Genomic DNA, 22,750 nt, shown 5'->3' on the forward strand with positions numbered 1-22,750 from the left:
AACCTACTCATACTGCATTTATTCATTAATAAATATCCCCCTTTGAAACTTATTCTAGCAACAACGTTACCGCCGGCAGTAGCTAGCTATCTCAGATGGAATTGCGATTCAAACAGTACCATCTGCTTGACATTTATTTAGGGGGAAATCGCTAATAATTAGGGGGAAATCGCTAATTCATAAAAAGCTCACTGGTAGCGATCATTGTCAGTAACAACGCAAAAGCAACGCGATCCCTGTGTGGAGAAGATGCCCCGGTAAATTCTACTACTACAGTATACGTACTAGTATTACTAGTGAGTGTGTCTCGCGTAGGCTACAGTACAGCGTTGCAGTGAGCTACACTGGTTTCAAACCACAGGTAATGATAATTTCACCAACAAATAGTTTACTTGTAATCTATTGTCATAATAAATCCTACAACGAAAATGTATTAGTGAGGAATGTTTATTGAAAACAGATGCATCATAGACCGCTGTAGTATGTGTTGCCTAGGCAACAGAGGCTAATGTCATGATGCTAATGCTTCAGTGAAATAGTAGCCTACTGTTTCCGAAAGTACATGTACTTCCTTAGTAATATCAGCTTATATTGTACATTACACTTCACAATTGTGTTTCATATCACACAATAAAATGAGTAAATAGTTATCACCCTGGCATCTTTGCTTGTGGCGTTTCTGCAGCTGCCTTGCAGTAAAGCAGTTAGCTAGCTTAGCTATCTCCCAGAAGTTAATGAGCTGCTAAACTAATGTTCTGCTAGAGGTAGTCACGCGTGTTTTCGTGACGTTAGTGACGTTAGCAACGTCAGTGACTGTGGCTAGCAAGTTAGCCACCGTTAGCTTCACCTTTCGACAACGTAATTTCTACTTAAACCATGCAACAGAACGTGAATAAAATACAAGCAACTCAATCGCTACCAAGACGAACATTTGACAGCGACGTTGTCTATGTAGCCCAAATATTGACTGATGCTTAGGGGGGCAAAAATAAATAATAGTAATAATATATATGTGAGAGAACAATGGTTGTGCTCGCCGAAGGCGTGAGCACACCCAATAAATATATATGAGAGAGAATTTGTGAGATGACAATAGTGTGCCTTGCTGAGAGCAAGCACACTACTGATAGAACCATGAGCTGAACACAGTACAAGATGGTTCTCACCTGTGCGACCTTGGTGCCCACAGGTGCGTTCTCACGCACCTCCCCCTCGTAGGTGTTCAGGGCGAACGCAGGGCTGTAGAGGTTCGCTCCCCGGACCGCGACGTGGACCTGAGCCGTGCTGGTGAACACGCCATCAGAAACAGACACGTTCAGGTTGTAGGTCGGCTCCATCCTCTGCTTGCGATGGCCCGACAGTGTTACGATCCCAGACTGCCCATCCATCACAAAGTTCATCCTCTCGTTTCCTGACAAGATGCTGTACTCTAGTTTGTCGAAGTCTGAGCTGTCAGCGTCTGACGCCTGAACGCAGGTGACGAAGTGGCCTCTGGGTGCCAGCTCGCTGACATACGCTTCGTAGAGCAGCTGGTTGAAGATGGGAGGGTTGTCGTTCATGTCGTTAACCACGACCGTGACTGACACTTCGCTGCTCAGAGGCGGGAAGCCGTTATCCGTCGCCCGGACAATGAACTCGTAGCGCTGGACGAGCTCGTGGTCAAGCAAGCGAGCTGTCAGGATGAGGCCGCTGCTGCTGTCGATGTGGAAGTAGTCCGTGCTGTTGTAGACGTCCGAGAAGATCTGGTAGCGTACCGCGTTGTTCTTCTCCGAATCTCGGTCGGTTGCTACGACCTGCAGCGCCGGAGTCCCAATCATCGCCGTCTCCGACAGGACCGCCCGGTATGACATCTTCTCAAACACCGGAGAGTTGTCATTGACGTCCAGAACCGTCACGTCTACATCGACCTCCGCCCTGGCGCCCGTCAGGGAGTCTGTGGCTCGGACCGTCAGCCGGTAGGAGGCGGCGACCTCGTAGTCCAGGAAGTTGATAACGCTGATGACGCCGGTGTCGAAGCCAATGTCAAACTGCAGTGCGGGGTCCCCCTCCACAATGGTGTAGATGATGCTCTGGCCTTCAGGGCTTGTGGCATTAATGCCCAGGATGGGTGTGTGAACCGCTACATCCTCGTTCACGGACACAGAATAGAAGGACTTATCGAACACCGGCATGGCCTTGTTGACAACGGTGATGGGGAACTCTGCAGTGGAAGAGAGAGGCGGATGCCCGCCGTCTTTGGCATACACCACCACATGGTACTCCATGTTGGACAGGTCAGACTCGAAAGCCTTCTTCAGGCGGAGGCCTCCTGTTTGACGGTCGATCTCGAAGTGTCCGTGGTCGTCTTTGAGGAAGTAAGACACGTCCCCGTTGATGCCTTTGTCCTGGTCAACTGCTGTGACACGGAATATGGGCGAGCCAGGTTCTGCTTCGACCTGCACCGCAGCGTAGTACGGCAGCCCCACGAACACAGGAGCATTGTCGTTGACGTCCTCCAGCTGGATCCTCACCATCACCCTGGCAACGCGCAGGTGGTCGTGTTCCCGTCCAGCCTCCACTACCAGCTCGTAGAACTCCTGCTCCTCCCGGTCGAAGGGCTCACCCGTCGTCTGTATCACGCCGGAGGTCGGAAGGATCCGGAAGAGGGAGCCGGCGTTCAGCAAGGTGTACTTGAGCGGCTCGTTCAGCCGGTTCCCCACTGCGTTGACCACCGCCACCTTGGTGATGTTGGTCACGTTCTCCTGGATGGACGAGGAGTAGAGGTTCTGCGTGAACACCAGGCCGGAGTCCAGAGATTCTCGGACCAGAACGGTGACCAGGGCCGTACTTGAGAACTTCCCATCTGACACTTTCACGTTGAAGCGAAAGCGCTCCTTGGAGAAGTTGTTGTTGGTCACCGTGAGGATGCCTGTGGAGGGATCAATGGAGAAGTGCTCCAGGCTGCCGTCCGTCAGGGAGTAGGTGAGCTCGGTCGGGACGTTTCTGTCGGGGTCTGTGGCCTCTACCTGCAGCGCCTCCACGCCCACATAGGTGGGCAGCAGCAGTACAGCCTCGTAGGCGTCCTGAGTGAAGCGGGGAGGGGAGTCGTTGGTGTCGATCACCTGGATGGTGACCTGGGTGGGGCTGTCGGCAGTCAGCTGGGGCCTCCCACTGTCCCTCACGTGGACGTGGAAGTTGAAACTTGCGAACGTCTCATGATCCAGGTTTGCGATCGTCCTTATGGAGCCGGTCCCGGAGTCGACGGTGAAGAACATCTTGGCGGTGTCCTCTACGATCTGGTAGACCAGGAGGGCGTTCTGGTTGCGGTCGGCATCCGTGGCCCTGATGACCAGCGGAGACTCGTCTGGGTTCAGGACCACGCTGTTGACAGCCGCCGCCTCGCTGATGCTGCCGTGGTAACGGAGCTGCTGAAACACGGGCGGGTTGTCGTTCTCGTCGCCCACGGCGACCAGTAGCGTGGCGTTGGAGGTCATGCCCGCCATGTTGGTGGCCTGGACGGTGAGGGAGTAGGAGGGTGTGGCCTCGTAGTCTAGAGGCTTCTGGGTAGTGATCACGCCACTGTACTGGTTGATCCTGAACACGCGCTCCTCGTTGCCCCGCCTGATGTCGTAGGTCAGGGTGGACTGGCTGACCGCGGTCACTGTGGTGACGGACGTTCCCACGGCAACGTTCTCCGTGACTTCGGCCTGGTATTCTGGCTGGGGGAACTTGGGCCCAGCGTTGTCCGAGAGGGTTACGGCGATCCGGACGACAGTGGTGGAGGAGAGGGGAGGGGAGCCGTTATCGGTGGCTCTGACCGTGAGGACGTAGTGGCCGATGGAGGAGAGATCCAGCTCCCTCGCCACGGACACGATACCCAGCACAGCATCCATCCGGAACATGTTCCCTGTGTTCCCTAGGAGACAAAGACACCAGAGAGATACGTCAGCGAGACAAGAAGCTACCAAGTCATAATTTTCAGTCATCAATTACTGAACTTGTTTATCCACACCCAGAGCAGCAGAAAAAATGCAGCTGTCAGATGCGAGACACTCCCACCTGATTCTAGGGCGTACAGCAGCTCTGCGTTGGCGCCCTTGTCCTTGTCCAGCGCTGTGACCTGGATAACGGCCGAGCCCACAGCAGCAGACTCGTACACCGAGCCTTCGTACAGCGCGCTGGTAAAGACCGGGACATGGTCATTCACATCCTCCACCTCCACCAGCACCCGCGCCAGGTTCCTCCGGTACGGGAACTCCTGGTCCTTCACCTAAGCAGCGAGAGAGAACAGGCTCAGTATCTCCATCGCTAGGACATGCCTGTTTCCATAAAGATGACAACAAACTCAAAACATCTTTAAAGGTCGTCAGGGAATCAATAGATTGAAGTTGACCACAGAGCAGCTGGAGACTGAAGCTGGAACTGGAACTGGAGAAGGGAGCGGCAGGGTAAAACCCTGATGAGACTTTGGGGATGCAGCCGCTGGTAGAGCAGATGAGAATTAGGAGGGCTAATGAGATTGATATTTATGCCCTAGTTCGAGACAATCCAAACAACTCAATAGGATGAGGCAAAGCCCCGTCTTGTATGAGGTGTGACACTGGGGAAGATAAACAGCCTTGCATTAGCATCAGAATTAGCCCTCTTCTCTGCATTATGAAATCCTGCTCCGCTCTTAAACAACAAACCCAACGAGCTGGCGAGTGTGTATCCTGAATAGGGTCTGGTAGAGGATCGCTTAGCCCGGCAGATATCTTTGTTCCAGCTCTCATTATGCATGTGTTGTCTTTACAAGAGAAAACCACAAAGGAGATTTATTCTGCTCAAATCCGTTTATCTGAATGCCAGAAACCCTTGCAAGTGGAACTGTAAATGTTTCGACCTGGGATACGATCCTGGATCGTATAAAGAAGTGGATCAATAGAGTTGGAGATCTACAGAGTAGTAAATCTATAGAGTAGTAGATCTATAGAGTAGTAGATCTATAGAGTAGGGGTGGGAATTGGCAAAAATTTGACGATTCGATAGTATTGCGATATTTGGTGCCACGATTAAATATTATTGCGATTCTTAACATATTGCGATACAGCAAGTATTGCGATTCGATTCTGCGATATATATTGCGATTCATGTCCTCCATATTATTTAAAGACATTACAAAAAATAAGGAAAATCAGACCGCTCAACTCACTTCAAATGTCACATTTAATTCTGTGAACAACAGTGCAAGAATTTACGAGAGTAGTGCAAAAACTTTGTCCTGAACATTCAGAAAACAGGACCTTTGTAATTATTTTCTGAAAAGGAGAACACTGAGCTCCCAGCACATAACTTAAAACTATTAAAATGCAATAGAGTAACATAAAGCGGACATAATAAAGTAACATAAACCTGAGAATAATCATATAAATAAGTAACTTAGAGCTTCAATCAAATTGAGAAAATAAACAAAAATGTGTACTGTCCAGTCCAGTTGGCTGCATGGTCATGAACCAAAATGTTACATTTATTTAGGAATGTTGGCATTTTTGCTCAGATAAAGCAGTTGGTCCACATGCTCAGATGTTAGAGTGCTCCTCTGGGCCGTAACTATATCCCCTGCAGTGGAGAACACCCTTTCTGCAGACACACTAGTGCCTGGGATGCTTAGGTATCTTTTAGCCAGTTTGGCTAGGAAAGGATACACTGCCTCATGAGCTTTCCACCAGTTGAGGGGGTTTTCTTCTAGTGGCAGTGGAGAAGCCTCCTGGTATCTCTTCACTTCCTCTTCAGCTTGGGAAAATGCTGACTTGTGTGGGGCTGTGGTAGAAAATGTTTCTCCCAGTAAATCAGCTAGCCCCGATCTTCTTTTTGGTTGTGGCTCTTCAAGCACCCCAAGATTCTGTCCATCCATTTCTACTCCAGAGGCACTGCTGGTCTCCTCTTGCCTAATAGTGGGCTGTAGAGAAACATTAGATAGATGTTAAAAGAAAAAAACATATCTCAGGTTTGAAATAGCTGTGGAATGCACAATGCAATTTAAACAGATATAATAAAATAATGCTAACCAGATGAACATAGGCTTGGTTTAAATAAATCAGATAAATAATATAGCATTTGTAAAATACTTTCTGACATTTTAAAATAATAACTATTTAAACAATGTAATAAACTAGTTCCATAAAGCCTACCTGAAGGCTGGCTGCCTCCACAACCAGTCTGGAATAAGTGTCACTGATGTCATCTGTGGTCAGGAAAGGCAGTGACTTAAATCGTGGATCCAGGGCCGATGCTGTGTGGAGGGTGTTCTTTTCTTCAACAGTGCTATATCTATTCTGCAGATCTTGACTTATTGCCTGTTTGATGTCCCTCACAATCGGTTTGTCCCCCATTGCCTCATTTGTGTCATTTAGCAGCTTTGCCTGCACTGGAGCAATGATAGACAAAGTGGGATTCTTCTCCTCTGAAACAATTTTTGTGGCTACAAACATCGGACGAAGTGCCTGCATTATGTCCTCTGCGTCTGTAATGTCATTTTCGTTGAGGGTGCAGATATCACTGCCTGACCGCCTGACAACAGAGCAGCACAGATCGCTGGTTGTTGTTCCAAGAAACGTTCAAGCATTTCGTACCCACTGTTCCAACGGGTCACAACATCGGTCTTGACGTTGTGAGTGGGGAGGTCCAGAAGCTTTTGTTTTTGCTCCAAAATGGAGTTGGCGATTGTACTGCGGTGGAAAAAAGTGGTTATGCGCCGGACTCTTCCTAGTAACCTAGCGACAGCAGGCACTTTAAGTGCGCGCTGTGAGGCGAGGTTGAGGGTATGGGCAAAACATTTCACGTGAAGGTAGCCCCCCACCTGAGCAACCATGTTGGACGCATTGTCCGTAACCAAAACAATATGTTTCTTAGCGATGCCCCACTCTTCGGTTGCCGTTTTCAGCACCTCAGCCACATTGGCCCCGGTATGACTCTCATGCATCGCCTAGTTTGTAGAACGTGAGCTAAAAGCTGCCATTCATCTGTGATGTGATGCGCAGTTATGGTCATGTAGGACTCCGTAGCTCTTGATGACCAACCGTCACATGTTATAGTTACCCCTTCGGCTGAACTCAGAGTTTCCTTTACCTCCTCTTTCACTTCGCTGTAGAGTTTGGGGATGGCAGTGTCGGTAAAATATTTACGTGACGGGATCACATACCTGGGCTCCAGTATGCTAAGAAGATTCTGGAAACCTTCATTCTCCACCACACTGTACGGCTGTAAATCTTTGGGGATGAAGTAGGCTATTGCCTCAGTTATTTTTTTAGCTCTTTCGGAGTTTGGAGGTAACTTAATCATTTGTGTTTGTTCCAAGGTTCATTGATTTGGGGGTAGGACAACAACTTTGGGTCGTTTCACCTCCTCAGGGGTCGCTAACGCCAAATGGTACCTTGTGAGATGGGCTCTCAAATTGGTTGTATTCCCACTGTACTTAACTTTCATTTGGCATTCTTTGCAGATGGCATACTGCATGTCAAGGTCTTTACTATTACATGTTTTATAAAAACCGAAATGTACCCACACTTTCGATTTAAAAGAAGACGGAGCGTCGTAAACAACCGGTTGAGATAATTAAGCCATTTTCAATTGAATTGCTGTTGAATGCACGTCAACAAAGCACCGCAACAAGCGCCACCTTGAGGATGTAATATGCAAATGTAATATTATCAGACTAAACTCAGAGAAAACCAATGGAGAAAACCCAAAAGTAAAACACAATTATATAATTAAATATTGCAATACTTTACGCTACTGTATCGATATAATTGCGTGCGCAAAATATCGCGATACTGAACAGAATAGATTTTTCCCCCCACCACTACTATAGAGTAGTAGATCTATAGATTAGTGGATCCAACAGAGCAGGCAGCACATTGGATTGTACGTATGTGGTCTGAATATCCCTCCAAGGTCTGTCATGCAAACTCTGGTTTACACACACACACACACCTTCTCTATGTGCTAACACACACACACGGTGGTGGCGTCTCCTTGTGTCCCTGTTGAGGCGGGAGGCTGGTTGCTGCTCAGAGTAATTAGTGTAACTGCTGAGAGAGCTCAGGTGGGCCAGAGGCAGGGAGCGCAGGGCCAGCAGGTGAGCTGCTGCCGCAACGAAGCTCTCATAACACCAGTCATTATTTTAATTTCACCTTTTCCTTTGATTAATCAAGGTCAATGACTGAGCTGCCTGCAGATGTCACTCAATGGTTGATTTCAGATAACAGCTGACAGAAACATATTCCAGACAGCCAGCAAGGCTACAACTGCATGTCTTCCTTCTGATCATAATCCTGACTGCCTGGAGGTGGAGACTGGTTCAGACACACACACCAGCAGGACTCTCCTGTTACCATGGTACTGTTACCATGGTACTGTCCCTGTTAAAGAGTGTTACCATGACTGTGAGGACGTGGCGAGCGCAGGCCTCATGGTCGAGACGCTGGGAGGTGAGCAGGGTGCCGGAGGCGGGGTCCAGGTGGAACAGGCGCAGGCTGGTGGGGTCCAGCGCCCCCTGCAGGGAGTAGCTGAGCCGGTGCTGCTCGTCACGGTCTGACGCCAGCACCTGAACCACCTCTGTGTCCGGGGGCGTGTCCTCCGACACAGCCACCTCGTAGCTGGGCTGGGAGAACACAGGGGCGTTGTCATTGGTGTCCAGAACCGTGATGTGGACCTGGGGGGGCGGGGGAGACAAAGATACAACCATTACCATCATATGACCACACACACAACCATGTTTCACAGCCTATTTCACAGAGAGTGTCAGGATTGTTTCCATCACACCAGCTTTCACCAGAGTGAGAGCTCCCAGGCTGACCCGCTGGTCTCCAGCCTCTAGTCTGACCCCCTGGTCTCCAGCCTCTAGTCTGACCCCCTGGTCTCCAGCCTCTAGTCTGACCCCCTGGTCTCCAGCCTCTAGTCTGACCCCCTGGTCTCCAGCCTCTAAAGTCTGACCCCCTGGTCTCCAGCCTCTAGTCTGACCCCCTGGTCTCCAGTCTCTAGTCTGACCCGCTGGTCTCCAGCCTCTAGTCTGACCCCCTGGTCTCCAGCCTCTAGTCTGACCCCCTGGTCTCCAGCCTCTAGTCTGACCCCCTGGTCTCCAGCCTCTAGTCTGACCCGCTGGTCTCCAGCCTCTAAAGTCTGACCCCCTGGTCTCCAGCCTCTACAGTCTGACCCCCTGGTCTCCAGCCTCTACAGTCTCAGTCTCACCCCATGGTCCCAGCCTCTAGTCTGAGCCCCTGGTCTCCAGCCTCTACAGTCACACACACGCTGACAGTGTGTGTCAGCGTGTGTGTGTGAGCGTGTGTGTGTGTCAGCGTGTGTGTGTGTCAGCGTGTGTGTGAGCATGTGTGTGTCAGCGTGTGTGTGTGAGCGTGTGTGTGTCAGCGTGTGTGCGTGAGCGTGTGTGTGTCAGCGTTTGTGTGCATGAGCGTGTGTGTGTCAGCGTGTGTGTGAGCATGTGTGTGTCAGCATGTGTGTGCGTGAGCGTGTGTGTGTCAGCGTGTGTGTGTGTCAGCGTGTGTGTGTGTCAGCGTGTGTGTGTGAGCGTGTGTGTGTGAGAGTTTGTGTGTGATTCAGTGACTGGGTGGGGTGAAGAGAACCGCTATAGTGTGCGTTAGGGACAGTGACTCATGGAAATACTGTAAGTCACGACACAGTGCCAGTGCGAGGGGAGGGGGGAGAGGAGAGAGGGGAGGGGAGAGTGAGGGGAGAGTGGAGGGGAAGGACAGGGGAGATAGGAGGGGAGAAGGGGAGGAGAGGGGAGGAGAGGGGACAGGAGAGGGGAGGAGAGGGGACAGGAGAGGGGAGAAGAGGAGAGGAGGAGAGAAGGGACAGGAGAGAGGACAGGAGAGGGGAGAGAGGAGAGGAGAAACAGCAACAGGAACGTTACTGATAAGGTGTCATGAGAGGACCTGATGAGGTTGACCTGCTGGGAGGAGAAAAAGACTCCATCTGCAGGACTACCTCCCCTCTGGAGGAGAGACCACAGACTCCATCTGCAGGACTACCTCCCCTTTGGAGGAGAGACCCTGTGATGATGTGTGTGTGAGAGAGTGCTCACAGTGAAGCTGGCCCTGGGTGACCTGTAGCCTACATAGATGAAGGACATGATAACAAGAGAAGGGCTGGGTTCCATGTGTCCCAGCTACTATAGCTCACACACACACACACACACACACACACACACACACACACACACACACACACACACACACACACACACACACAAACACACAAACTCCTGATCTCACACACACACACACACACACACACAAACAAACACACAAACTCCTGATCTCACACACACACACACACACACACACACACACACACACACACACACTCCTGATCACAAACACACCCTCTCTAATGTAGTGAGGACTCTCCCTGTTATGGCAGCAGTCAACCTTTGTTTATGTTGCCCCCAGCTCAGCTAAGACTCACAGAGACCAGGGAACAGAGGGAGGGAGGGAGGGAGAATCAGAGAGACAGCAAGAGAGAAATGGAGAGACAGTTAGACAGAAAAGTAAATGTGGGAGAGAATAGATAAAAGTTAGATACCAGAGGGAAGAGGATGCAGAAAATAAATGGTAAAAAAGGTAAAAACCTGAAAAATAAATGTCCATGTTTGTGACTATTGTGTTATATGTAGCAACAGGCCACAAGCTCTGGGACCGTAAATCATCTTATTTTTAACAGAAACAAAGACTGGCAGGTTAGGAGCCACACTGAATCTTACATACACGCGCTCATGACAAACATGACAAAACTCCTAGGAATATAAATGTAACATATGAATACATCTATTTAACCAGCTGGCAGTCTATTGGCCATGGAGATGACAGGGTGAAAGATGTGTGTCTGTCTGTGCGAATGTCTCTGTGTGTGTGCCTGTGTGTCTGTGCATGTATGTCTGTGTGTGTGTGTGTGTGTGTGTGTGTTTGTCATCATCTGTACCACTGGTGTCAAAGGACAATAAAAGAGTCTCTTCCTGCCTTGGCAGGTCAACGCCCTTCCCTTCACCTCTATAAAGATGCTAATGATAATCTATTAGGTAAGAGGAGAGGACAGGAGGAGGAGAGGAGAGGACAGGAGGAGGAGAGGAGAGGGGAGGACAGGAGGAGGAGAGGAGAGGGGAGGACAGGAGGAGGAGAGGAGAGGGGAAGACAGGAGGAGGGGAGGAGAGGGGAGGACAGGAGGAGGAGAGGAGAGGGGAGGACAGGAGGAGGAGAGGAGAGGGGAAGACAGGAGGAGGGGAGGAGAGGGGAGGACAGGAGGAGGAGAGGAGAGGGGAGGGGAGGAGAGGAGGAGGGGGAGAAGCGACTGACGAGACCTAGAGTAGAGTTAGTTAGTTATCACCATCGTGCTTCAATCAATTGGATAGTCCTTAATGCACCATCAGTCATTTACTGACGGGCTGACGGGATAGGACTATCTGTCATGTCATTTCAGAAGACGTTTTCAGATGAGGGGCTGCAAGAGACACAGAGGGAGATAAGAAGAGAGGATGAGGAGAGGATGAGAAGGGGAAGAGGAGGATGAGAAGAGGAGGATGAGGAGAGGATGAGGAGAGAGGATGAGAAGGGGAAGAGGAGGATGAGAAGAGGAAAGGATGAGGAGAGTATGAGGAGAGGGGATGAGAAGGGGAAGAGGAGGATGAGGAGAGAGGATGAGGAGAGGATGAGGAGAGGATGAGGAGAGGATGAGGAGAGAGGATGAGAAGAGTATGAGAAGAGGTTGAGGAGAGGGGATGAGAGGGGATGAGAAGGGGAATAGGAGGATGAGAAGAGGATAGGATGAGGAAAGAGGATGAGGAGAGAGGATGAGAAGAGGATGAGGAGAGGATGAGGATGAGGAGAAGATGAGGAGAGGATGAGGAGAGAGGATGAGAAGGGGAAGAGGAGGATGAGAAGAGGAGAGGATGAAAACAGGAGAGGATGAGGAGGATGAGAAGAGGAGAGGATGAGAAGGAGATGAGGAGAGGAGAGAGGATGCAGAGAGGATGAGGAGAGAGGATGCAGAGAGGATGAGGAGAGAGGTGAGAGGATGTGTACCTGTGTGGAGGCAGAGTGAGGCAGTACCTGTGTGGAGGCAGAGTGAGGCAGTACCTGTGTGGAGGCAGAGTGAGGCAGTACCTGTGTGGAGGCAGAGTGAGGCAGTACCTGTGTGGTGGCGGTGCTGGAACCGTCTGTCACCTCCAGGGTGAGGTTATAGAAGGAGCGCTGCTCTGCGTCGAGGGGCCGGGCGATGATGATGGTACCGGCTCCCTTCTCCACACCAAACATGCTGTCGGGGTTACCGCCTGCACCGAGGGGACACTGACTGTTAAACATAAACATTACAGAGAACTCACTCACCCACTCACCCAATCCCTCCCTCTTTCACCAACTCACACACCCCTCCCTCTCTCCGTCCCACTCCCTCCCCCACTCACCCCGTCACACATAAAGGCACTGTCTAATGTGTGTGAGGGAGAGGAGATGGTGTAGGCAGGTGTGATATGAGATCAGGAGTCGCCAAGGTGACACACACAGCAACACATGTGACACATGTATGCACCATGCAAACAGACACGTGATCACAAAAAAGCTTAACACACACAAGGTGGCCATGCACAGTTCACGTGGGGGTTGTGTGTGTGTGTGTGTATATGGGTGCATATATGCATCACACATGTTGCAGTGTGTGTGTTCAAATCTGTTTGCCTCACTACAACATCCTCTCTCCTGACACACACCCGTTTTAACAGGTAATTTAGTTCCTCTTGATCACAGCTCCTCACAGCTGGCGTGTGAGTGTGTGTGAGTGTGTGTCAGACCCGTGGTGCAGACTCAAAGAGATTCCTTGACGGCGTCTATGTCTAATAACTCCATGACCTCACACACTGTGGCCCACCACCCAACTTGTTTGTGTGTAAGAGTGTGTGTGTGTGTGTGTGTGTAAGAGTGTGTGTGTGTAAGAGTGTGTGTGTGTGTTTGTGTGTGTGTAAGACTGTGTGTGTTGTGTGTGTTTGTGTGTGTGTAAGACTGTGTGTGTTGTGTGTGTGTGTAAGTGTGTGTGTGTGTGTGTTTGTGTGTGTAAGAGTGTGTGTGTGTGTGTGTGTGTGTGTGTAAGAGTGTGCATGGGGGGGTACACCCACCCACACACACACAGTCCTTCAGTCCTCCAGAATCCTGACTTTGACCTCATCACTTCTCTAAACTCTTTCTACACCATGAGTTCAACAGTAAAACTATCAGCTGAAACAATAACAACATCAGATTTCATTCGTGAGTTTATGGAGAAAGATTCAGGAGGAAGAGGAGGAGGGAGGAGGTAGGAGAGGATGGGTGGAGGGAGAGGAGGAGCAAGGAGGAGAGGAGGAGAGGAGGGAGAGGAGGGAGGATGAGAGGAGGGATGGAGGGAGAGGAGGGGTGGAGGGAGAGGAGGAGAAGAGGGAGAGGAGAAGAGGAGGGGTGGAGGGAGAGGAGGAGAGGAAGGAGAGGAGGAAGTGGGTTAGATGGTACAAAGGGGTAAAAGAATGCCGTCTAATTAAAGAGCTGGAATCGGACAAGATATTCCACCAGTCCTGAACCACAGCAAATGAGAGATGTGGGTCTGAGCTGGATCTGGGATGGATTGGTAGAGCCTGACTGTGGACATGGCACACATATTCAGCTGTGATATTGGCGGTCGGCCAGCTTAGTCTGGAAATACAAGAGGCTGGTAGTCGTGGCAACCGCTGTAAAGGAGGATGACTGGTCTCTGTTTTTAGGATGTGGTGTGGTGTGTGTGTCATGACGAGTGCATTTGGGTCTCGGACTTAAATTCATTGTTCAACTCCCTCTTCCTTCACCAAGCTCTCCATCTGAACGAACACACACAAACACACACAAACACACAAACTACAATCACACTCCGCTTCTCTCCATCAATAAAACCATCATTCCTCAAGCCACCCTCTCCTCCCCCTCTCCCCTCCCTTTATCCTCCCCCTCTCCCCTCCCTTTATCCTCCCCCTCTCCTCCCCCTCTCCCCTCCCTTTATCCTCCCCCTCTCCTCCCCCTCTCCCCTCCCTTTATCCTCCCCCTCTCCTCCCCCTCTCCCCTCCCTTTATCCTCCCCCTGTCCCCTCCCTTTATCCTCCCCCTCTCCCCTCCCTTTATCCTCCCCCTCTCCTCCCCCTGTCCCCTCCCTTTATCCTCCCCCTCTCCTCCCCCTCTCCCCTCCCTTTATCCTCCCCCTCTCCTCCCCCTGTCCCCTCCCTTTATCCTCCCCCTCTCCCCTCCCTTTATCCTCCCCCTGTCCCCTCCCTTTATCCTCCCCCTCTCCCCTCCCTTTATCCTCCCCCTCTCCCCTCCCTCTCTCTCTGTTTATAACCCAGTCGGCCTCTCCATCCTTGTTTCTCATTTTCGCTCTATTAAAGCTTCTCTCCTGACCTTTGCCTGCTCAATCTTTAGCACCTTCTCCTCTCCACTTGCCTCCTCCCTCCCCTATTTTTATTCCCTCCTCTAATCGCAAGAGCCTCCCCTCACCACTTGTATCTCCCTCCTCCCCCTCCATGAGCAGGGGTGTGGTGTGGAGACAGCAGCAGGATTATAACCAGGAGCAGGGTGACCTTCTGACCTCTGTCCCCAACCTCCCAGCCCACCCCGCTCTGTCTCTATTGGGATCTGTGTGTGCACATCGCTCTCTCTGGGTAAATTACTTGGGTGCATGCCTGTGTGTGTGTATACATGAGTGTGTGTGTACATGTGAGTGTGTGTGTGTGTGTGGGGGGGGTCACTGACAGCTCAGGGGGTGGTGTGTGTGTGGGTGGTGTGTGTGATGTTCCAGCAGCCGTTAACAGCAGGTCATTAGACAGAGCTGTCGTCAGGGTCACAGAGGGGTCATTGCCAGGGGTCGTTGCCATGGCAGCAGCTATGGGGTTGCTAACGAGGGACATGGTGAGGTCTAGGAGCCAATCAGGAAGGGGCAGAATTCCCTCCCAAACTAATCTTTCACTTTAACCTCTGGAGAGGCTAAGCATGCAGGATGATGTAGGACACACACACACTCCGCAAACACACACACAACATGCTAACACACCTACACACACAACATGCTAACACACACACACAACATGCTAACACACACACACACACGCTTTAACACCTACAGTGTTGGTGTGTCACACCCCTCCGCCCCTTCCTTCCAAAACGAACCAATCAAAGGCTGGCGTGAGCAGCACTGGGCAGACGGTGGAGTCATGGCAACACGTGAAGGATGGAGTCAAAGAAAGAGAAAAAGGAGGGGAGGAGGAACAGAAAGGGGTGAAAGAAGAAGCAGTTCAAGGTTGAACTGAGATACCTTCTGAGGAGCAGTTCCTGCCACAAGCGCCCTGCAGGACATAGAACATCTCTCGGAAGGGACTGGAACCTTCCACACACGAAGCATCGCGACAGGAGAGAAGACAGGAGGGACAGAAAGACAGAAGGTGAGACAGGAGGGAGAGAAAGACAGAAGGTGAGACAGGAGGGAGAGAAAGACAGAAGGTGAGACAGGAGGGAGAGAAAGACAGAAGGTGAGACAGGAGGGAGAGAAAGACAGAAGGTGAGACAGGAGGGAGAGAAAGACAGAAGGTGAGACAGGAGGAGAGAAAGACAGAAGGTGAGACAGGAGGGAGAGAAAGACAGAAGGTGAGACAGGAGGGAGAGAAGAAGAGGAAGAGGGAGAGAGAAAAGGTGAAAAAGAAAAGCAGAAAGATAAAGACGGAGATGTGATTCCATAGGAGAGATATCCTGGAGAGAGGGTTAGGGTTATTATAGAGGAGGGGAGGAGGTGGGGAGGGGAGGTGAAGAGAGGAGGGGAGGAGGTGGGGAGGGGAGGTGAGGGACAGGGGAAGTGAGGAGGGGAGGAGAGGTGAGAGAGATATCCTTGTTATTATAGAGGAGGTGGGGAGGAGGTGGGGAAGGGAGGTGAGGAGGAGAGGAGAGGTGAGAGAGATATCCTGGTAATTATACAGGAGGTGAGGAGGTGGGAAAAAGGGGAGGAGAAGAAAGGAGGGGAGGGAGAGGAAGGGAGAATAGGTGGGGGAGAGGAGAGGAAGAGAGAATATTGGAGGGGAATGGAGGGGAGAGGAAGGGGAGGAGGTGAGATGGGGAGGGGACAGGAGCTGGGATGAAGGGAGAGGAGTAGAGTGGAGGACAGAGGTGAAGGGACAGGAGGAGAGGAGGAAAGGAGGGGAGGAGACAGGAATGAGAGCATAGGAAGCACAGGAGAGCCAGAAGCAGACCAGAAGGTATCTCTCCCACAGGAGACACACTGGAACTCACAAAACAGAGATGAATGGAGCATTCTGGGAAATGCGGTCCTGGTCGGTAAATCCAGCTGCCTCCTGGGCTGGGTGCTCTCATAGGAAACTCCAATACCCATAATGCAGTTTGTATTCCAACATATTTATAAAAAGGGACCATATTTCATTCATAAATTCTCGTTCTTGGGTTGAACTCGCATTGAAGGGAAAGGATGCTGTGACTATGGACATGACAGAATCTGCAAAGCCTTTCATGTGAAGGAAATTAAACTTCATGGGAATGAAAGGTTTTAAGTGTGGTGTGTGCTGTGCATGTGAGACACTTAAAGGGAAGCGGAGGATTCATAAGATGCTGCATAGGCCTGACTGAAAGGTACTTAACAAAACCTTATTTAATCAATTATGGAATGTTATTAAAGGGGAGTGGATAGATGAGCTATCATTTCTGATCTCATTCAAATGAGATTGTGTCTAACTTCTGTTACAGCAGCTAGAATGAAGACACACCTAAAGGACCCTGCAACTCCGCTCTGACACACACACCAGCAGAGAGGGGTGTGTGTGTAGCATCGTCATGGTACCATGGGATGGAGGAGGAAAGAGAACAAGCACAGATCATGCAGTGAGGACACAGTACCTGAGCTGAGCCTCACACACACACACACACACACACACACACACAGAGACACTTACACACTCTAAAACACCTTCAATCCAATCAGCCCTACGGAGGGGAGGGGCCTCACCTGTGATGTCAAACCACAGGGGGGCGGAGCTCTGCTGAGTGGAGACCACGCCCACAATCTCAGCCACCTTGTCGCTCTCCATGACGGTGAAGTTGTAGTACTGCTCATCGAACACCAGGGGCAGCACTGAGGCCGGCGGCCGGCGGATCCACTCGATATGCAGCCGGGCGGTGGAAGACTTCTGGGGGCGGCCATTATCTGAGGCCTTAATCTGAGGAGGGGGAGGCAAGGTAGGGGGAAAGAGGGGAGGAGAGAAAGGGAGAGAGGACAGAGAGAGAGAGAGAGAGAGAGAGAGAGAGAGAGAGAGAGAGAGAGAGAGAGAAGGGAGAAAGATAAAGCGAGAAAGGGAGAGATACAGAGAGAGAGAGATACCGTAACATTACCTTCCCCACCAAAAAAGCCAGAACTAAAAATAGAACAAAATAACAGCATCTACAATAAAACACCAAGGAGAGAAGTGAGTCAGCAGGAGAACCAGTCTGGAGAACCAGCCTGGAGAACCAGCCTGGAGAACAAGCCTGGAGAACTAGCCTGGAGAACTAGCTCCTGTCGAGCTCCTAACTGTTACAGTCGCTAGTGTTTAGTAATACGGCAGAGGTAAACAACATCCAAAATAAATGACTTCAGATAGATACACATTTTAAAGAAAACATCATGAATTATGAACCTGAATCAAGTTCCTATTTCTCTCTCTCTCCTCTCTCCTCTCTCTCTCTCTCTCTCTCTCTCTCTCTCTCTCTCTCTCTGTCTTTCTCTCATGAGTCAGAGAGACAGAAGGAGAGAGACAGAGCGAGAGGAGAGAGGAAGACGTACTGTGAGAATGTCGTAGCTCCCGGCCGTGAACTGTTTCCGTGACGACACCACAGCGGTCTTGGGGTCGATGAAGAACTTCCCTTCTTCGTTGCCGTCGACGATGCTGTAGGAGAGGTCAGCGTTGGCGCCCTCGTCGCGGTCGTAGGCGAAGGCCCGGTACAGTGGTTCCCCTCTCTTCCTCCGCTCTCGCTCCACCAGACGCACCTGGTACATCTTCTCTGGGAAGTGGGTTTGTTGTCGTTCTCATCCAGCACGCGCACACAAACCCACACCGTGGAGGTCATGGGGCTGGTGCCTCCATCAGATATACTCACCTGGGGGAGAGACACACCTTGTTAATACACACTCACCTGGAAAGAACTTGTTACGTAATACAAACACACACACACACTTGGAAGAGAGGAGCGAGATCTCAGAAGTAGATGAATTAGAGAGAAAGGGGAGGGAAAGGGAAGCAGGAATAACAGGTTCAAACAGGTCAACATTAGGAGAGAAAGGGAAGCAGGAATAACAGTTTCAAACAGGTCAACATTAGGAGAGAAAGGGAAGCAGGAATAACAGTTTCAAACAGGTCAACATTAACAGCTCTCAGTCATTAGAGAGAGTGAGATGAGAAGAAGAGAAACAGAGGGAGAATGGAGAAGAGAGACAGGAGTGGAGGGGAGAGAGAGAGGAGGGAAGAGAGGAGAGAGAGAGAACAGAGAGGAGAGGGAAGAGAGGAGAGAGAGAACAGAGAGGAGAGGTAAGAGAGGAGAGAGGAGAGGTAAGACAGGAGAGGAGAGAGAACAGAGGGAAGAGAGACAGAACAGAGAGGAGGGTATGTACTAAAGCTGTACGTGCTCAGCCTGACAACAACATCAGAGTCCAGGAGCTTCTCTACGGAGAACCGTCAACATCTCTGCTGCTCTCTCTCTCTCTCTCCTCTCTCTCTCTCTCTCTCTCTCTCTCTCCTCCCCCTCCCCCCCCCCCACAGACACAAACAAACACACTCCTCTAGAAGGAAGTTAGACTCGCAGTGCTGGGAAGCTGAGACATGAAAGAGAAGAACTGACACGTATCAGCAGCTGGAGGCAGGCTATCCTGCATGCTATCACTCACATAGTTACCATAGTTACAGCTCCTCATCCCAACATGAAGCATTCTGACTCTAAGCTTTCCCTTGTGAGTGGGGGGGGAGGAGAGGAGAGGAGAGGAGGAGAGAGGAGGAGAGGACGAGAAGAGGAGAGGAGAAGAGGAGAGAGGGAGAGGAGGAGAAGAGAGGAGAGAGGAGGAGAGGAGGAGAACAGAGGAGAGGAGGAGAGGAGGAGAAGAGAGGAGGAGAAGAGAGGAGAGGAGAAGAGGAGAGAGGGAGAGGAGGAGAAGACAGGAGAGGAGGAGAGGAGAGGAGCAGCTCACCTCCAGGACGTGTTCTGCTTGCTGCTCCCGGTCCAGCTTCCTGGAGGTGGTGGTGATCAGCCCTGGAGACAGAGGTCAGAGGTCAGCACCAGGACCAGCCTGACACACCCACACTCAGCAGCACCAGATGCATCCGGAACATGTGAGATTCTCTCACACACACACACACACACACACTCACAAACACACACACTCTCTCTGCACACACACACTCACAAACACAGACACTCTCTCTGCACACACACACTCACAAACACAGACACTCTCTACACACACACACTCACAAACACAGACACTCTCTCTGCACACACACTCACAAACACAGACACTCTGTCTGCACACACACACTCTCTCTGCACACACACACACTCACATACACATGCACTCTCTCTGCTAACGCACACACAAAGTCATAAAGACACACTCTCTGCACACACTAAACAAACACACACTCTGTCTGCACACACACAGTCAGAAACACACTCTCTCTCTGCATACACTCTCTCTGCACACACACAAACACTCACAAACACCTACGCTCTCTTTCTGCACAAAAAATACTCTCTGTGCGCACACACACACACAAACACACACACATTCTCTCTCTCTCTGCATGCACACACACACAATTCAATTCAACATGCTATAGTGGCATGAATTTTCAGGTTCAACAATCTTGTCAAAGCAGTCCACAGTGAAGGGACAACACATGGAATTATAAACATATTACTTAAACTACATTCTCTCGTACACACATACACACAGGTTCTCTGTCTGTGCACGCATACACACACACGTTTCCAAAATGCTGTCAGACACACGAACACACACACAAAGCTAACACAGTGACTTGTTCCACCTCCCCAAATGAGCGTGGTGACAGGGTAATTATGACCAGAGCCAGCTGTGTCCACACTGCTAATTACATGCTCAGCCTCAACAATCCTAATTGTTTTCTTCCTTCATGTAATTACAACAGAACAGAGAGACGGGAGGTGAGGGGGGGCATGTCCTCACACACAGACTCCCTCCCTGCTCTCCCATTCTTAAACACCTTTCTTCATCCTCTCATCCCTCCCCCTCGCTCACTCCCCCCTCTCTCCCCTCCCCCCCTCTCTCTGTCTCTGGTGTCTGACCTTACGTGAGGTGAAACTAAACCTAATAAACCCCCAGTGTGTCCAGAATACCTTTATAGTTTCATTTAATTCCTTTCATAATTTGTCTTCATATCGGCCCCTCTCCCCCATCTCTCATCTTATCATTAGATCTGCTACACTGCAACCATATATCACTGCTTTGTGAGCCACACACGCACGCACACACACACACACACCAAGAGAGAAACCAAGAGTGTTATGTTTCAGAAAGAGTAAGTAGGATGGGAGTGTTTTTATTATATCACAAAACCTCCCTTCCTCTCCCCTCTCTCCTTCTCCCCCTCTCTCTCCCACCCTTCCTCTCCCCTCTCTCCTTCTCCCCCTCTCTCTCCCTCCATTCCTCTCCCCTCTCTCTTTCTCTCTCCTCCTCTCACTCCATTCCTCTCCCCCTCTCTCCTTCTCCCCCTCTCTCTCCCCCATTCCTCCTCCCTCTCTCCTTCTCCCCCTCTCCTCCTCCCTCTTCCTCTCCCCTCCTTCTCCCTCCCTTCCTCTGCCCTCTCTCCTTCTACCCCTCTCTCTCCCTCCATTCCTCTCTCCACTCTCCTCTCTCTCCTTCTCCCCTCTCTCTCCCCTTCATTCCTCTCCCTCTCTCCTTCTCCCCTCTCTCTCTCCCTCCCTTCCTCTCCTCTCTCCTTCTCCCCCTCTCTCTCTCCTTCTCCCCCTCCTCTCTCCCTCAATTCCTCTCCCCTCTCTCCTTCTCCCCCTCTCTCTCCCTCCATTCCTCTCCCCCTCTCTCCTTCTCCCCCTCTCTCTCCCTCCATTCCTCTCCCCTCTCTACCCTCTCTCCTTCTCCTCCTCTCTCCCTTCATTCCTCTCCCCCTCTCTCCTTCTCCCCTCTCTCTCCCTCCATTCCTCTCCCCCTCTCTCCTTCTCCCCCTCTCTCTCCCTCCATTCCTCCTCCCCTCTCTCCTTCTCCCCTCTCTCTCCCTCCATTCCTCTCCCCCTCTCTCCTTCTCCTTCACCCCCTCTCTCTTCCATCACTGTTTGCTTTCCTCCCTCAGAGAGTGGGGGGAGGAATGGGATATTTTATTTCTAAACTGTGACAGTGCTGTCAGAAAATCTTCAAAGGGCCTAAAACTTTCTATCGATCTGGAGGAAGAGAGGCGGAAGAGATGGGGAGAGAAAAGGAGGCAGGGAGGGGGACAGGAAGGGATGGAGAGAGAGGGGGAGAGGGAGGGGTGGAGAGAGAGAGGAGGAGGGGATGGAGAGAGAGAGAAGGAGGTGGAGGGATGGAGAGAAGGAGGAGGGGGCAGTGAGAGGAGTATGGCAGCGTGACCAGTGAATAGAGACGTTCTTACCCCAGTGGTCTCTATCACACTGAGCCTCCCCTTCCCCTCCCCAGCCAGAGGACTGTAGATGTTATGAATATAAATGTACAGTTGGAATATGAATATGGAATGCAAACCTGTGCATAGATCTTCAAAATATTAATTAGGGTTAGGGTTCAATATGACGATCTGGATGAACACATGACTGTTGGTGGGCTGAGTCTAGAGAGGCTAGGGCAGACGTGCCTGCGGTCCAAAGAGAAGGAGTGTGGAGCGCTAGGTGTGGTTAGCGCCCGGCTGCTAGCCTTTCCCGTGGTGCAGAGAGAGTGAGAGACAGCACAGGCTTGGTATTCTGCTGGCGCCCTCACAAAGTTAGTCTGACACACGCAGAGACTGTTAATGCCTTGCTTATACATGGAAATACACACTGTCTCACACACACACAGTCTCTCTCTCTCTCTCACACACACACACACACACACATACACTGTCTCTCTGTCACTCAGATTACCTCACACACACACTCTCTCTTTCTGACACACAGATCCTCACACACACACACACACATTCTCTCTCTCTCTCTCTCTCTCTCTCTCTCTCTCTCTCTCTCCTCTCTCTCTCTCTCTCTCTCTCTCTCTCTCTCTCTCACACACACACACACACACATTCCCCTCTCTCTTGGACACACAAACACACACTCTATCTCATATACACACACTTCCCCGTCTCTCTGTTACACCCACACAGCTTTAGATCTTTTAGGTGATCCGTCTGCGGCTGACAGCCAATGAGCTGTGTATGCTGGAAGGAACAGCTGCTCACTGGCCGATTACCATTTTCATTAGCGACAGGCCTGATTAACGACAATTACTTACAATCACAATAAGAGCATCAAACTGGTCTGTGCAGCACGCTAACAAGGAGCCTCTACCCCTCTACATACATCTCTACATACACCTCTACCCCTTTACCTACAGCTCTACCTCTCTACCTACACCTCTACCTCTACATACCCCTCTATCTCTCTACCTACACCTCTACCTTTCTACATACCCCTCTACCTCTCTACATACACCTCTACCTCTACATATAAAACCCT

The 22,750-nt window shown here is 50.7% G+C and overlaps 1 protein-coding gene across 1 annotated transcript in view; it reads right to left on the minus strand.

Moving 5' to 3' along the window:
• fat3a (FAT atypical cadherin 3a) overlaps positions 1-22,750 on the minus strand; it is a 68,142-nt gene that overhangs the window by 26,065 nt on the left and 19,327 nt on the right. The window contains 9 exon segments of the mRNA XM_067245716.1: positions 1,167-3,895; positions 4,039-4,249; positions 8,396-8,671; positions 12,162-12,301; positions 15,327-15,395; positions 17,019-17,229; positions 17,832-18,058; positions 18,061-18,145; positions 19,227-19,288. Of these exon segments, the coding sequence (XP_067101817.1) occupies positions 1,167-3,895; positions 4,039-4,249; positions 8,396-8,671; positions 12,162-12,301; positions 15,327-15,395; positions 17,019-17,229; positions 17,832-18,058; positions 18,061-18,145; positions 19,227-19,288 (4,010 nt within the window).

This window comes from Osmerus mordax, chromosome 11 (genome assembly GCF_038355195.1).
Source record: "Osmerus mordax isolate fOsmMor3 chromosome 11, fOsmMor3.pri, whole genome shotgun sequence".
Classification (NCBI taxonomy): domain Eukaryota; kingdom Metazoa; phylum Chordata; class Actinopteri; order Osmeriformes; family Osmeridae; genus Osmerus; species Osmerus mordax.